Here is a 17,119-nt window from a genome sequence, read left to right on the forward strand (position 1 = left end):
TGACAGGGGTGTGACACTCCTCCCCACACCCATCCTGAAGCGGTTACAGCTCCGCACGAGCTGTTGGCATTTGGTTGTTGTCTGGAGCCCTCTCGTGGTTCATGCAAGGCTTCCACCGGAACACAAGAATAGGAGGAGTTAGCCTAGGACCGTACTCACTTCTACCTGACTATAGATGAAGTATGTGCCGTCCACCAGTACCTCCAGCTCCCCACTGCGGGCATGCAGCTTAAACACCTTGGGGTTCAGAGTGATGCGAGACCAGTCATTGAGGACTCCACCTGAAAGATCTCAGTATGAGAAAACGGCGGTCACTCAGTACCCGTCAGGAGGAACAGCGCAGGAGCAACACAAATACAGTCACAGCACGACAGAGAGCAGGGAAATTGGAGAGGGAATCCCAGGATTGCACGCTAGGGAGTGGGAGCAGGGACTCCTCTCTAGCTCTGAGCACACCACGGCTTGTGGGGTCGCCTGTTCCTCCAACCTTCCGTGTTCTCATCCTCAAACCCTTGTGCAAGGTCTCTTGGGCTCTGCTCATCCCAGGGCTGGACACAGACCTGCCTCCTCCTGACCCTGCAGCCGAGCTTGTTGGATCCCTATTCTCTACGGTGTCCATGGGAATGGTTACCAGGGAACCACCATGGAATGAGTTGGGTTGAAAGGGACCATCAAGATCATCCCGTTCCACCCCCTGCCAGGAGCAGTGACACCTTCCACTATTCCAGGGTGCTCCACGCCCCATCCAACCTGGCCTTGGACACTTCCAGGAATGGGGCAGCCACAGCTTCTCTGGGCAACCTGTGCCAGGGCCTCACCACCCTCACAGGGAGGAATTTCTCCCCAACATCCCATCTAAATCCACCCTCTTTCAGCTTAAAGCCATTCCTCCTTCTCCTGTCACTCCAGGCCCTTGTCCCAAGTCCCTCTCCAGCTCTCTTGGAACCCCTTGAGGCACTGGAAGGGGCTCCTTGGAGTCTTCACTTCTCCAGGCACACGGAGAGCAGCTTAGGGCCACACGATTGATTTTAATTCTGGTGTTCCTTGACTTCACCATTCCTGACTTTGTCATTGGGATAATTTTAACAAACCCTTTGCCATTACAACTCCTAAGGTTTTTAAAAACAAAAAGGAAATTGCATCATATCACAACACAGAACCCCTAACTGGGGTCCCTCAACACAGTCAGGGATTTATGGATCCACCACCCAGTCCTCTGGCACCAGGATAACTAGGACAGACCTAGGGACAGACTTTGCTGGGAGCCTCAAACTGAGCCAATCTCTGTAGGTGCCTCAGTTTGTCAAATCCCACTCTCTTCCTCCCAGTCTCCATCTGCCTCTCCTCTCCCTGCCCCCAGCTGGAGCTCGCCAGGCTGGCAGCTGGACAGCATTCCTGGCTCCCAGCTCTGGATTGTTCCCGAGCAGCAGGGAAGGACACTCACAGGGCATTCCCGCTCTTAGAGAGCAGCGTTCCCTCTGGAAACCCTCAGCATTCCCAGTAACGAAGGGATAATTGCTTTCTGAACGTAAGCAAACAGCGTCTTTTCCCTCACATTGTTCCTGGGAACGGGCGGTTTCCTTTTAATTTTGGGGAGCTGTAAGCACACGTCCCTGTCCATGAGAAATTCCAGCTGCCGCTGCTCACGCCTGCCGAGAGGGAAAGCTGCCTTCCCACAGAAGCAGTGGCCAGCCCTCCTCATCCCATGTGTGAGGCAGGAATTCGTGGACAGGGATCCTGCAGCCCCTTCCTGCTGCCCCCACCCTCGGGAGCCGCGTCCCTCCCAGTCTGGGATTGGGGTAAGGATGGATGGATGCGGTTCCTGAGGAGCTGCATGTGGGGACTCGGGGAGGGGACAAGGCAGCTCCTCTCCAGCACAGCCAGAGCAGGGAGGCAGGAGGTGATGAATGAGCCCCAGCTGTTGGCAAGGAGAGCAGGAACTTGGGGAGAATTTGGATGAGGATCCGGGAAGGAGGAGGAGGAGAGCGAGGAGCTGCCTGCGATGGGAAGTGGCTCGGCCGGATCTGGGATTCCAGGCTCTTGGTGGGGGCAGAGGTGCTCAGGGGATCCCAGGAAGAGCTGGTGGCTGGACACCTCCGTGTCCTCACACCACTGTGCCTTCCCTGCCTTAAATTCCTGGGAAACTGGAGGAAAATGGGCAAGTGGGGATGAAACGGGACAAGGATCCACTGAGGGCTTAAAATAGAATGGGGGGAAAAAAGGCCTGGTCATGGAGGGGCTGGGGAGGCACAAGGCGTACCTGGAGGTCAGGGAGAAGGGAGAATTAGTGGGATGGAATTACTGGGATGTACAGAACAAGAAAAATCTGGGAGATAACAGGAGCTCAGGGGAAATGGGGATGGAGACTCCACACTAGACTCTTCTCAGGGGGTCTGGGCAGGGGTATTGGAAGGCAGGGATGGGCAGGGATCATCTTCGAGCTGTGTCACAGGATGGATTGGGATCCAGGTACGAGGCCATGGGTGCAGGGAAAATCTGGGAGCTGTGTCATGGGATGGACTGGGACCCAGGAATTCTATGGGTGCAGGAGGGGCTCTGCCCAGTACCCACAATTATCAAGAGATCCTTACCATTCTTCACTTGGATTGCTGAGCCTTGGCCTTGGAGATGGACCACAGCTGGCTGCAAGGGAGAGCACAGGGATTGAGGATTAGCGGGAAGCATCGCACCAGTCCACAAAAATCCCCCCCAAAGCTGGGTTTTCCCATGGAAAGATCAACCCACCTGGATGTCTCTGGAGCTGGCCTTGTCTGTGGCACCTGCAAAAGGCAATTCCACATCGTTGAAGAGGAAGGTTGAGTGAAAAATCCCATAAATAAAACTTCTTTTACCCCAAAATAACCCTTAAACCCCCTAACAAATAAATTTTTTTACCCGAAAATAACCCTGAAACCCCCATAGAAATCACTTTTCTTACCCCATTATAACCATTAAACCTCTGTTTTAAGAGGAGGAGAGGTATGGGGTGCAGGTAATATTAAAATATAAAAAATAGAAATATTAAATATTAAAAAATACTAAAAAACACATAAAGAAGAGAAAGATTCATCCAACATTTCCCTGTTTTATTCCTGGCATTTCTGTCCAACCATCAAAATTCTTCATTATTCAACAGGCTTCTACTAGAAGGAAAAATTGCACAACTCATTCCCTGATCCACAGTGGGAATAAAACCTCTTGGCTGCCAGGATGCCAAGTTTCCCTCTGCAGGTCATTCATTGCATCCCCTTCCCTGGGAGCCAAATCCTAATTAAGGAGGAGATGCCTGTGGCAGCACAGCACGGAGCTGAGGGGCTCCTGCTGCTCCTGGCCATTTAGAGCCATGGAATCCCAGAATCCCACAAATCCACGATGGTTTGGGTTAGAAGGGACCTTAAAGCCCATCCAGTTCCACCCTGTGCCAAGGGACACCTTCCACAGGTTGCTCCAAGCCCTGTCCCACATGGCCCAGGACATCCGAGTCCTGCCCCAGGCCGTTGTGCCATCGCATCCGTGACACCTCCGGCATTCCCAGCTCAGCATTCCCAGCCTGGAGCAGAGGGCACGGACAGATCCTTACCTGAGGGGCCCTGCACTCCGGGTGGTCCCTGAGGGCCCGGCGGGCCAGGGGGGCCAGGCGGTCCCATCACGGTTGTGCCTGGAATTCCGGGGATGCCGGGAATGCCGGGGGGACCCTGCGGCCCGGGAGGCCCTGGTGGCCCTTGGGGACCGTTGGGCCCTGGAGGACCAGCCTTTTTACCTGGAAAACACAAGGACAGGCATCACCTGTGGAGCTGCAGGAAATGGGGGATTGGGGATGGGTCACTCCTGGCTGCAGGCAGGGATGAGGAGGAGCCTCAGGACAGCTGGGGTGGGTGTCCCCCAGCTCCACACTACCAGGACAATGCTGCCAACAGGGCAGGACCGGGTCACCACCCTGCAGGCTCCTTCCCGTTGGGAATTACATTTAAACGAGGCACCGGGGCTCTCCAGGGCCTCCCAAGGGATGGAAGCTCAGGGGGTCTTTTCCCACAGCTCTGGTCACAGCTCTGGTCACTCTGCTCTCAGCACGGGGTCAGTCCTCAAATCCCATGCCCTGGAGCTGGTCACATCCCTACAGATCTGGGATGATCTCTGGACACGGCCAGGATGCTCCCAGAGCGCGTTCCAACGCACCCAGCCCAGGCTGGAGTGCTACAGTCCAGATGAACCACTCCACAGTTACTCAGATTGCTGGGTTTTGATGGAAAACCGGGATAATCCTTCCTACCTGTTGCACACTAGGATTAAGAGATGATCCCCATGGCTCGGTCTCCCTCCAGAGGGCAGTTCAGAGCTGAACTCCAGCTCCACTCCAGCATTGCTGGAGGAGCCCCTGTGCTGCTTGTTCCTCAAAATAATTCAGTATTTTGGGCTTTGGATGGAGGGAGGGGCTCGGGAAGGACTAAACCCATCCAGGGGATGGAAGCACTGGAGAACTGTTACAATCATAGAATCCCAGACGGGTTTGGGTTGCAAGGGACCTTAAAGCCCATCCAGCTCCACCCCTGCCATGGGCAGGGACACCTTCCACTAGCCCAGGTTGCTCCAAGCCCCTGTCCAACCTGGCCTTGGACACTCCAGGGATGGGGCAGCCACAGTCTCCCTGGAAAACCTGTGCCAGTATTTTACCAGCCCTGTGGTAAAAGCCTTCTTCCCTACCATGATCCTCAAACACCTCACGTGTCCCAAGGAAGAGAAATGGCACAGCCACATCAGGAGTTGACTCCTACATACACAAAGTGGGATGAAACAAGCTCTGCAGGGAAAGCCTGGTCCCTGCTCTCCTGATTTTCCATGTTCCTGACAAAAATGATGTTCTTTTGATGTAGTTTTTAAAATGCCACTTTGGAACAGCTTTTCTGCCAAGGAGCATAAATGGAGCAAAATCGCTTCAATTGCTGCCACAAGGTCCCCAGTAGGACAGAATTAAACTCGTTTTTAGATGACAGCGGCAGTTGGGATATGAAATTATGGTTGTTGGAATAGTTTCTGAGTACATTTATGTACTTGTTTCTCTACTAATATCAATCTTTGTAATGGACAGAAGTGTCAGGAAAAATCCATCTGTTTTAGCACAGGAGTGAGAATCTCTGGATGGCCACTAGCCAGGAGCAAGAGCACAAGGACATTAGGGTGGGACAACTGTGGGCGTAATTGAAATGTGCAGAAAATGAAGTTAAAGCAAGCAGGGGTGAGTAAAGTCACACTGGTGTCCTACAAGAAGTGAGAAAAGGCTTCAGGGGACAAATGTCCACAGCAATATGTCTGTCCAGATCAGCAGCCATGACTTCCAACCTGAGCTGGCCGCAATCCAGCCTTCCTCTAATCCAGTACTCCTCCTCCTCGGGATGATGGCGTGCTTTGGAAATGATCCCCTTGAACTACACCCATTTTCCCTAAATCACACCAAACTCCTCTCACTGACACCCCCCTCCCAATCCAGGCCATCCCAAGGGAGGATTGCAGACAGGGAGCTGGGAGTGCTGCTGCTGTCACTGCAGGCTTCCCTTCCCAAGAGGGATGCACATCACAGCTGGTTTAACTCATCTGCCTCCGAAATCTGCTCTGCTACTCAGGGAGCTGCTGCTTCAGCAGTGACACAACTGCTCATCCCAGCGACACATTTCTGTGCTTTCCCCTCCCTCAAGGCATTTCAACCACTTCTCTGCATTGACAAACCTCACAAGACAAAAAATATTCTATTTATTATCTGACAGCTCCCTTATCAGGTCTCCAAGGAGGGTCCCAGCACCCAAATCCCAGCCTGCCAAGTCTCCCGTGCCCGTACCCACAGGCTCCAAAACTCGGAGCAGGCAGAAGCAGGGAGTTCTCCAAAACCCTCGCTCATCAAACAATGAACTGCAACTCTAAGAAGAATTAAATGTGACAATACCATAAAATTAAGCTACTTTATACAGCTGTATGCAATCCAGCTCCAAGAGATCCCCCTGCCCCTCTGGAATTGCTCTGGAGGCTGCAGCCATCAGTTGCTTTTTGTTGGGCTGATTGAAGGCGGGTTGAGCTTTGTTAGGACAAACTTCTCCAACATAAAATTTTACGCTGCTTCTCAGAGCAAATACAAATGAAGTTGCTAAGTGTGGCCTGTTCCCACCTCTCAGCTGCGGCTCTGGAGTTTGCATCCAAGGATTAAAGCCATTTGATGTGCTATTACAGTAGCACGGACATGGAAAACTCGGCTGCTCAGATCCTAGGCTTCACTCAAGCTCCTGGTAGTAAATGTGGGACCCTAAGTGTGGGACCCTAAGTGTTCCCAGCAGTCCTACAGAAACAAGGATGGCATCAGGAACCCCCCAAACAGGGCTGCCTGAACAACCCAAATCCCAGCAATCCTTTGCAAACTGCCTAAGGAACAGCATCAAGTCCACAAAACCCTGAGGGCTGAGCAACACCCAGAAGGGGCTCATAAAATGGTAACACAAGGAAAAGTGGGATGCAAAGTGTGTCCACGCCGAGTTTGGTGGGTCTGAAGGAGAATCCAAACTGCAGGTGGGCAGGATTGGGATGAATTTTGTCAGGGCTGGCAAACAGCAACAACTCCTGGTATTTGGCACTGACTCAACTCAACTCTTCAATTGGAGAACCTTCAGGATTACTTCTGTACAACATAATTAACTTCCTTCAGTATTTAGGGAAGTTTTAAGGGGTGCTTATGGGTGTTATTCCAGCCTTTCCTGGAGAGGGAAGCTGCCTTTGGTTTCTCCCTTGTGTTTGCCAAAGAGAATTCACAAAGCACAGAAAGGAAAATTCAGTTAAAACTCAAACTTACCCTTTTTCTTGTTTTTCACTGAACTTGGACCTACAAAAGGGGGAAAAAAAAGAAAATTAGTGAAATTCAGGGATCATTTCATCAGAGAAAATCCCCACTGCCATTTTGTTTTCCAAGTGGACAATGGAGGTACTTGTGACCCATGCAGCAGCACAGGAATGGCCTCAGCTGAGAGCAGTAACCCAAATTTCAGAGCATCACAGAGTGGTTGGGGTTGGAAGAGACCTTTAAAGATCATCTGATCCAACCCCCTGCCGACTCCTTGTGAGCCAAGTTGTTTAAAAATAAGAATAAAACCCTAAAAAAACCACAAAAGCAAAGAATTATTCTGAACTGGCTGTTTGAAACAATGGGAACCCAAACCTCCCGAGCACGGAGAGAAAATATTTACAGTGAAGTTGAGAAATGACAGGACTTTGTGAGCAGAGGCTGAAGTGTGAAACATGTTCCACTGCTTCCCCAAGAATTCATCACGAGTGGGAATGAACTGCAAAAATCCCCAAATACTCCCTCGCTATTCATCAGGGAAATCCCTCTAAAACCTGGGGTTTAGCACAGCAATGACTGAAGTCAGCTTTAACTGAGATAAAATTATAACCAATTGAAGGTAATGAGGGTGCTTTGAGTCTGAGGGGGTGGGGAAAGGTAAATTCCCAACAGAAGAGCCTTTTTCCCATGCATAATTAGAGGAAAGGACCAGAGAAATTACCCATCAACCTTACTGATCCCTTTCCAACAGGAATATTGATTTTCCTACATTGTGCTGTTGGGTCATGGGAAAATGATGGTGTTATCTATAAAGGACATTATCTCTAAATGGTATTATCTAGAATTTTAGGGAGAAATTCTTGCCTTTGAGGCTCTGGCACAGGGTACCCAGAGAAGCTGTGGCTGCCCCAACCCTTGAAGTGTCCAAGGCCAGGCTGGTCAGGGCTTGGAGCAACCTGGGCTAGTGGAAGGTGTCCCTGCCCATGGGGATGAATGAGCTTTAAGGTCCTTCCAACCCAACCCAACCCAGCCCATTCTATGATTCTCTTATCTAAATGACAATTTCTGCTAATTTACTATTTTTAATAATATTTTTATAGTATTTTTTATAATATTCACAGGTTGGACAGCACGTGGGTTCCTAATGACGCCATCCCAGTATCCCACTAGGAAGCCACACCAGACTGCAAAACCTTTTAGGCTGGGCAACCAGGTTCCTGATTCTGCACTTCTGAGCCCCACCAGTCCTTGCTGTAGCCACCAGCCAGTGAACAACATTAGAAGAAGAAAAAAATCCCATTTAAAGATCCCAGCCCATCCCAACCCAGCAAGACGCGAGCGGCTGTGCCTCGGCAGCCCTTGGAGTCACGAGAGTTTATTTCATGTTCCATAGATCCCACCATTAGCACCAGAACCAGAGTGAAAGTACAAATAGCTGCGGCCAGCCAGACACATTTGGGCTGGCTGGATCCAATTAGCTTCAAAGATGACTGGGAGGAATGAGAACCACATGGGATGTCAATGTTCGCAGTCTATATTACAACACACGCATCTGTTCCAGGCACGGCAGAGAGAGATGTTATGGATCTGCAAGTGGAGCTTTCGACAGACACAAAAATATTCCTGACACGAGGGGGGAAAAAAGCCAGGCTTATTAAGCTTGAGAGCTTCTGAGTCTCTCTGGGGTTTGCATCTGTTCGCCTCCCGAGAGCAGGGGGGGATCGTTTAATTGGAGTGCGGAGCTGAAGCTTCTGATACAGCAGAATTTCCCTTGGTTTTGCTCAAAATGGGAAGTTCATGAGCTACTGCTCCATTTAGGCTAAAATGGTAATAAATTACTGAGTCTAAGCTGAGGGCCACCAAAATTTCAGATCAGTATTCCTCTCGGAACTAAAGGTGCTGAGGCACAAGGCTTGAAAACTTGGCTTGATGGATGTTGTCCCAACATTGACGTGCAGAGGAGAAAAATGGTAATTAAAAAATCCTTTCTGCCAGGGTTTTCAGAGGCCACAACCCAATATTTAAACATTAAACTTGTTAAAATATTTTAGAACACTTTTCAAAATATTTACACTTGTTAAATGCAGTGGTTGAACACACAGATAATATCATTATAATATCATGGATGCCCCATCCCTGGAAGTGTCCAAATAGCCAGGTTGGATGGGGCTTGGAGCAACCTGGCATAGGGGAAGGTGTCCCTGGCCGTGGCAGGGGAACAAGGTGAGCTTTAAGGTCCTTCCCACCCAATCCAGTCTGGGATTCCATGATATATCTGACCCACTGGTTACCTCTTAACTGATGGTTAAATACCTACAAGTTAAGCAAACCTGAGTCTTTCCCAGACCCTTCTCCCACAGTGCCAATCCCACCTCCCCATCCCATTCCTCCAGTGGAAAGGCTTCAAGACTCAAAGCCTGTTATCCAACCCACGTTTATTTACTGTAGTTTCATGCAGGCCTTGATTCCAAGGATAGTCTCAGAGAAAACTCTGGTTTTTTCCACTCCAAGATGTGGATCACAGGTGTATCCACCGTGTTCCTCCACTGTACAGGCGTATAAAAAACCAAATTACAGACTATCTTCTGCTGCTCCAGAGTCTGCAGACCTGCCACCTTCATGGAGAAGGAAACTGGTTTGACTTGAAGAATTCCTGACTGATCCATGTCTCCCATCCCTGATTTCAGGGACTTTGGCCATGCTGCAGTTGAGGATTTATTCCAGTCCTGATGGGATCCGAGAGCAACCCAACCTCTCAGCTGTTCCCTGGCACCTCTTTGCCCTTCTTTACAAGAATAACCTTGAGTGCACCTTTCTGCTCCTCATGCATGCCTTTCCATATCCATCAGGAATGTCCTAGAGATCCAGGTGGTCCTGTCTGCTGGGATTGAATGCGACAGACACCCAAGCACAGTTATTCTTCCCGATTTCTGTCCTTCTTCCCACTAACCCCACCTCTCCCACCCCCTTTCCACATGCTGTCTGCTCTCCTTTGAGGTCAAACCAGGCCCAGACCTTGGGAAGTCCATCCCCTTCTACTTTTCCCATCTTTCAACTGGAATTAAATTTATGTTTAAACTCTGATCCCTCCTTGAAGGAGCTGTCAGCTCTGTTCACCCCTTGGTTTAGGGTGAGGGAGGTTGGCTGGAACTGTTAATACAGAAAAGGATTGGGAGAACAGGACAGGCTGGATGGCTTTGAAGGATAATAAGCATGGAATGAGATTCAGTCATACAAAATATACAGTCCTATAAAATATATATACATGGGAAATAATAAAAGTGTTCTGGTGGATGCTGGAGGACACCTGCACATGCTCAGCTGCTGCTCCCCAGCCAGGCAAGGCAGAAACACAACCCTTAAATGGAAATAGCTCTGGAAAACATGGGGAAATCCTGCTGCCACTCAGTGAAGGAGTGACGAAATCCTAGGAGCAGTGAAGTCAATCCTGATCATCTGATACAGAAAGATGAATTGAAATGAGAAGAATTCCACACAAAGGCTCCTGGGAAGGGCAAGAAGTGGCAAGTGAGCTCGCCTTGGTGGCCATCAACACTGGGAAAGGGGGGAGAGCACCACTGGGAAAGGCTAAAGAATGAGAAGACCTGCAGGGCTTCAAGGACAGCGCTGGCACATCCAAATTGCTCCCCGAGACCACTGAGTTGGGAATGAGAAGGCTCCCAAGGAGGAGCACAGGTCTCGAGGGGATCTTCTGGCTCAGAGTGAGCCGTCCTGTGTCACAGGTCACAGCTGGAAAGTCTCACCAAAGTCCATCAGTCCCTTTGGAATGTTGGTTTTGGGATTACTTTTGCCTAACCACCGAAACCATCGCTAGTGAAGCTGCCACTTGAAACATTCCAGATATCTGATCTACTCCTACCATTGATATTCCCTTTCCCTGGATTTCCTGTAGGAAAAGCCCCTGACTCTGCTGCAGTAACTCGGGCCAGCTGAATCCTTCATGAGAGGACGGGATTCCCCCAGGAAAAGTGGGAGCAGGAATGCTGCATGCTGGGCTCTGGACACCCTGGCTGTGAGCAGCGCTCCAGAGCTTGACTCCTCCAAAAGCTGATTTTCCACAGCTGCTGGGAAAATAAAAGGGAAGGACATCAGAAAAGGAGGGAATGTCAAGCCAGCAAGAGTGGTAAACTTGGAGGGAAAGGTACAAGCAGGAAAGATGTCTCTATATGATGACAAAAGACCCTCAACCCAAACAGAGCCACCACAAGTGGAATGCTCTGAACAATTCCAAGCCACTCCAAGAAATTCCAAGTCCCTTCTGGCAGAAGCACTTTGGGTTCAGATGCAAACATCTCACTTGAAGCTGAGGAAAATATTTGCAAGAGATGAGTTTTTGGTGTGCAAACCCCCAGCTGTGGCCCAGCCAGCAGCAGAAGACATCTCCCCATGCTTCAGGGAGCAGGTTCCAGCCCCAGCTCCTGCAGCCCTACCATCTGCTGGATCACTTCCAAGGCCTTCAGAAAAATCCCAGATGGTGATGCAACTCAAGGATATTACATGTGACATGTTTGCTCTTAGCAAGATTAATAGAGTTGACTTTGCCCCCCCTCCAATCTCTCTTTCTGCACGCTACACACTGCTATGATTTACTATAAATACAGAAATATCCCAAACTTCTTTAGGACATCTGCTGATATAAATAGGATATTAAAAAACCCCTGCCTTCCCTTATTAGCTCTGTGTGTGGATTAACAAGAAATAGTTTAAATTCCTGCCAAACAGTTCCAACTGGTTTTATGGACGGGAACAGATCTTTGTAATTACGCTCATTTTATATCAAACCTATAAAAGGTTGACCATTATAGGAATGCGTCAAACAAAGGATACACCTAAGGAGGTACTGAATGTGCTAGAACTCCCAGCTGCCAAGAGCAGGACAAAGCCATGGAGTGCCACAACCATGTTCTAGCAGCATCATTTGATTCTGGACATAACATTAAGTGATGTCTTCAAGGTGTTTATCCAGTTTGGGAAAGGTACACGGCAGCAGCCAGCAGTTTTGGGTATCCATCCATCCATCCATCCATCCATCCATCCATCCATCCATCCTTCCATCCATCTATCCATCCATCCATCCATCCATCCATCCATCCATCCTTCCATCCATCCATCCTTTGGAGACCGTGCCAACCTGTTTTCAGCATGCACTGGGAATTACTGATCCTTCTCCTATTTGCTAGCACTAAGTTACTGTGGAATATCCTCAATCTTCTTACCTAAGTGTGACTCTGGTTTGGGGACGTTAAGATCAGATAATTCAACTGAGGCACCTCTGTGTTTCTATCTCCACTCTGCCCTGGGAGATGAGAGGATGCAGGTACTGAGGAATTATCCTCATCCCAGGTTACAGATCAGAGACAAAATCCTGATGGTTAACGAGATGTCGGCATCATCCAGAAACACCACATCACTTTTGACTCCTTCAGAAAATAAACATTAAATTATTAAGTCACAAAATCATGGAATGGTTTGGGTTGGAAGGGACCTTAAAGCCCATCCAGCTCCATCCCCTGCCATGGGCAGAGACACCTCCCACTAGCCCAGGTGGCTCCAAGCCCTGTCCAACCTGGCCCTGGACACTTCCTAGGATAGGGCAGCCACAGCTTCACTGGGAAATCTATTCCAGCCCCTCACCACTCTCACAGGGAAGAATTCCTTCCATATGTCCAACCTATGTCCCCTCTTCCAGTTTGCACCTGTTTCTCCTTGTCCTGTCACTACAGTTCCTAACAAGGAGTCCCTCTCTGGCTGCCTTGTAGGTCCTTTCAAACACTGGAAGTGGTGGAATGCCCATTCCTGGAGGTGTCCAAGGAAGGCCTGGATGTAGCACTCGGTGCTCCGGGCTGGTGACAAGATGGCATCAGTCACAGCTTGGACTGGATGATCTTGTAGGGCTTTTCCAACCTCAAGGACTCAGGGATAAGTCCTACCCATGAACCAACCCCTCTATCCCTATTTGACCAATATTGAAGGTGGAAAGAGCAGCTCAGGTGTTCTTTGAGATTCCAGGCGATGATGAACCTCCTGCCATCCAGGATGTCAGTTTTCCCAACGAACAAGAAACCTCCAGAACTCGGCTGTTGCCTTTCCAGCACTGGTGCAGTGACATTCACTTCATTCCCATGGGTAGGAGAAATGCAAAGCTTTTCAAATATTTTTAAATGTGGGGTTATTAATGCCAGATTCCAGTGGATTGGGGAAAGAGGGATGTTAGCTCCCAACACATGCCTAATCTAGAACATGTGCTTTCGGGGGAGGTTTGGAACCAATATGTTTTCAACATTTTCAGGAAATTTGGTCTATCCAGATGAAAGCTTCTTGGACCCTACTGAACTATCAGTCAGTGATACAAACACTGAAACAAGGAATTTTCTCCCTTTTTCCTGAAAAGAAAGTGCTTCTTCACCAACTCCAGACAGAAAGCAACGGGGCTTGAAGAGCAACTTTGGGATTATAACTCCAGAATATTTAGAAAATAGGATAAATGATGAATCTAAGGAAACATCCCAGAGGTAAATCACATCCTGTGCTACCACAGAATTCTGGTGTGTCTTCCCAGGGTGGTTTTTTGATGCGGAAGGGGAATCTTCTGCTGAGAGTGGAGGAAAGGTGCTGCCCACACTTACAGGAACCCAAGTCAGGGGTGTGAACTAGAAGTAATTTCAAAAAATCTGAATATGGGGAAAGTGTTTTGTAAGGGAATGGGGAGGGAATTCATGGCACAAAGTAGGGGAAGGATGAAACACCACTGTGGGATGTGTGAGTCCATAGGGCAGAGCCCAGGGCACTCCAGCTTTCCTCAGCCACCACTTTTCCTTCTCGCCCTGCTTTTGTTTCAATCTTGTTTTAAAACTCCTCAAAATTCACACAGGAACACAGCCACCCTTAATGGTCTTTGCCTGGTGACACATTAAATTGAGATGGTCCACAACAGCACCCCACAAAGCAGCGATCCCTCCCTGTCCTTCATCCAGTGGGATCTTGGTCCCATGCCATTCCCAGAGGACCATCCCAGCCTGCTCCACCTGCACAACACAAGCCCTGAATTTTAGGAGCCTTTGCTTCATGTCAGCCCATCCCTTTGTGCAGTGAGAGGCTGCTGAGTCCCCAGAAATGGCTCGGGGACAGTGACACTTGTGACCCCCCAGCTGGACTGAACTGCCCCAGCCCAAAACCAGTCTCCGCCAGCCCAGGAGATCAAGGAGTTTGCAGCTCATTTTGGACTCTTCTGAGGCACTCCCTTGGCTCCATCCAATTTTTGAGGCAATTCTTCATCTCTTTGATGGACTTTTCATGTGCCTCCAGGGGAAGTGTCCTGCAGCGAGGTCACTCCTGGGGCTGCTTGGCCACAGGGTGTGAGAAGGGCTGGGAATCATCTCTCATGTGGTGGCTTAGGGATGAGAGTGGCCTTTGCTGCCTCCCTGCTCCTCTCCTCACATTCCACCAAAGGACAAACCTCCATCCATGTGTCATCCAGATGAGCAGATGCTGCTCCAGGAGCTCCATGGATCAGTAGCCTGCTCCCTCCCCATTCCTCTGATCCCAAACACCAGCCCCCAGTTCAAGCTCATCGGGCTGAAAACAAACGGAGAGAAGTCACAGCTCATCCCTGGAATCCCTGGAGCGACACGAGATGCCAGAGAGCCGCAATCTCTCTTCTCAAACAGCTTCAGACCACGTAAGCTCTCATCAGGAACAGGTTTTTTTTTTTGCTGTTGAGAAAGTTTTTTTTCTCCTGCCAGTACTCAGAGATTTTTGCTCAGTTTGACAAAACCCAGGACTCCTCAGGGAATAATTTGGTGAAGCTCCTAAGGACAGTTAAACTCAAATTTACAGATAATGCCAACAGTGGCAGTAGGTTGTGATCTAGTTCATCCTGATCTTTAATCATATTCAAAGGAAAAAAATCTGATCAGACGATCAGAACTGAAGTGTGAACAGGACACAGACCTAAAGGACAACCACTCAACAACCTGATTTTTGCTCCAGGTAAAGGGGACATGGGGAGCAACCCCCAGCTGGAAAGGACAAAAGGAGCAGGATGAATGAGTTGTGTTCATGCATTCCACAGGTTTTTCCACCTTCAGAAGGATGATGGGGTTCAAAGGGCTGTCCAAAGGGAGGTGAGGTAGAGCCCCACCAGCCCTGCGTGTCTCCTTCCTAAGGGCTTTTTGGCATGAGGAAAACTACAGGTCGTAGGAGAAGCAGGATGGAACAGCACCCGTCCTTTAGCGGTCTGTCAGCTCCACTGTTGTCACCTCTGCCACGATGCTGGTCCCATTTAGGAGGAGAGGCTGGATTCAGTCACCTCCTGGGGTTCTCTCCACCCTACAACCTCACCTCTGCTCTCCAAAGCCAGACTTTCTCTGCTGAAAATCCCTCCTCACTTCCTCGAGCAAGGCAGACGTGTCCCTGCTCACTGCAAGGGGAATTTCCAAGGCTTTACAGGACACAAGGAACAACCAAGGTGATTTACCTCCTCCATCCTATCCAGATCTACCTTGAGATCAGTGGCAAGGCACCAGGACAGGCTGCTGGTACCAGAAGGCTCTAAAAAACCAGCTCCGGTCTCTGAGTAGGTGCAAGAACACCACAGCACAAATGTGGTCACGAGCAAAGACAAAATCCTGCTCCCAATTAACTCCAGAGCCACTGTTGCTGGCAAAATCCTCTTGCACTGCCTCCTCAAAAACACAAAAGGCCAATCAAACAGAAATCTCCACCCTCCTCAGCTCCGCTCCCACATCATCAGTCCCAGCCAAGTTCCTGGGGTTCACACCAGAACCTGTGGCCATCATATTTCATTTTCCACCCTCTGGCTGGCTCTGGAAGGAGGATGCGATGTGCCTTTTGTTTCCCTTCAAGCATTTCGGTTGGATTCCAAGTGCAGAGCTGACAGACAACACTCTCAGTTCTAATTTGAGGATCCCAAGGCTTTTTTTGGCTGCTGGCTGGAGTCACCAGGCTGATTTTCTATCCACCACTGCACCCTCTTGCTTCCTCTATCAATCCCACATATTTAAATCCAACAATTTGAAGCGTAGCGTTACAGCTGTGTTTTTATTTTGTTTGTTTTATTCGGTTGTTGCCTAACACAAAACACTCTGACATTTTCAGTCACATCCCACTAAGATAAACAACGAACATATGTCATGAATTCCAGCAGAAACGATTCCCAAGTGGGGCAGCAGCAAGGTTTGAAGCGGGAGTACGAGAGGCTCTCCCGAATTGTTTGCTGGATGTTTGAAACGAGCTCTTCCCGTGGTTATCCATAAGGAATCGAGGGCAGGTAGGAGGAAACCTCTCTCACTGTCCCACCCCTGCAGAACTTGATATGTTTTTCCTCCTCCCATCCATAATCCTGCCTAATTGGATGGAAAACCTCCATGGCATTGAGCAGCTGCCTGAGAACTGATGGTTTCATTACACAGAAAAATGTGGGATCTGTATCCAAGGATCTACCCATGTGCATCCACACATCTTACAGTGGGATGAACCTAAAAACGGGGAAAGGGGAGGGGAAAAAAAGGGGGAAGAAGGGCGAAAAAGAAGGAAATCCAAGAGAGATCCCACCACTTGTGGGAGGATTTGGATGAATTTGGTAAGCGGTAAAAAGAAGGGAAAAAAGTGGGAAACAAGGAAACCCAGGAGAGACTCTACTGCTCTTGGGAAGCCCAAGTGAAATCCCTGCAGCAGCTGGGACACAGGGAATGCTGCCTGGCTCAGCCAACCCTTGCATTTATCCATTTAACCACTTCCCCAAATCCTGCTGGAATTAGTGGGATCAGAAACAACTCCAACAATGTCTCCACAGCCAACAAAGCCCTCATGAAAACATTCAACCTCAGCCTCATTCACAGCTTTTTCCCTAAAGAATTCCTCACCGGAGCTCTGCAGCTCTGGGCCTGTCTTTGGGCTGGTGCAGCTGCTCTGTGACAGCCGAGAGGGCTCCGGTGAGCGGCCGGAGAGGGCACAGTGAGGACAATCACAGCTGCCACCACCACAGCAGCAGCTCCAGGTTTGGCTGTTCACAGAATCCCAGGATAGCTGGAAGGGACCTCTGGAGATCATCCAGTCCAAGGCAGGGTCACTCCTTGGAGCAGCTGACGCAAGAACATGTTCATACGGGTTTGGGATGTCTCAGAGAGGTGGACTCCACACTTTCCCTGGGAAGCTGTTGCAGAGCTCTGCCACTCTCATGGAAAGAAGTTCTTCCTTGTGTTGAGGTGGAACTTCTTATGTTGTAGTTTATGGCCATTGCCCCTTGTCCTGGAGCCTGGC

At 49.5% G+C, this 17,119-nt stretch overlaps 1 protein-coding gene and 1 long non-coding RNA gene across 3 annotated transcripts in view; one reads left to right on the forward strand and one right to left on the reverse strand.

The window, feature by feature from the left end:
- Positions 1 to 17,119, reverse strand: part of EDA (ectodysplasin A) — a 61,778-nt gene that overhangs the window by 2,469 nt on the left and 42,190 nt on the right. The window contains exons 3-7 of one of the 2 annotated variants that reach the window (XM_048319080.1): positions 6,830 to 6,859; positions 3,581 to 3,760; positions 2,746 to 2,780; positions 2,592 to 2,643; positions 166 to 290 (exon numbers count right to left, since the gene is read on the reverse strand). In XM_048319080.1, coding sequence (XP_048175037.1) covers positions 166 to 290; positions 2,592 to 2,643; positions 2,746 to 2,780; positions 3,581 to 3,760; positions 6,830 to 6,859 — 422 coding nt within the window. Of the gene's footprint in view, positions 1 to 159; positions 291 to 2,591; positions 2,644 to 2,745; positions 2,781 to 3,580; positions 3,761 to 6,829; positions 6,860 to 17,119 lie in introns of both variants that reach the window. The other variant, XM_048319079.1, reaches the window with a different exon arrangement.
- LOC125333258 lies at positions 4,564 to 8,003 on the forward strand. The gene is made up of 3 exons (XR_007206817.1): positions 4,564 to 4,662; positions 7,462 to 7,464; positions 7,992 to 8,003. It is a non-coding gene; the product is annotated as an uncharacterized LOC125333258 (long non-coding RNA).

This window comes from Corvus hawaiiensis, chromosome 14, assembly GCF_020740725.1.
Source record: "Corvus hawaiiensis isolate bCorHaw1 chromosome 14, bCorHaw1.pri.cur, whole genome shotgun sequence".
Classification (NCBI taxonomy): domain Eukaryota; kingdom Metazoa; phylum Chordata; class Aves; order Passeriformes; family Corvidae; genus Corvus; species Corvus hawaiiensis.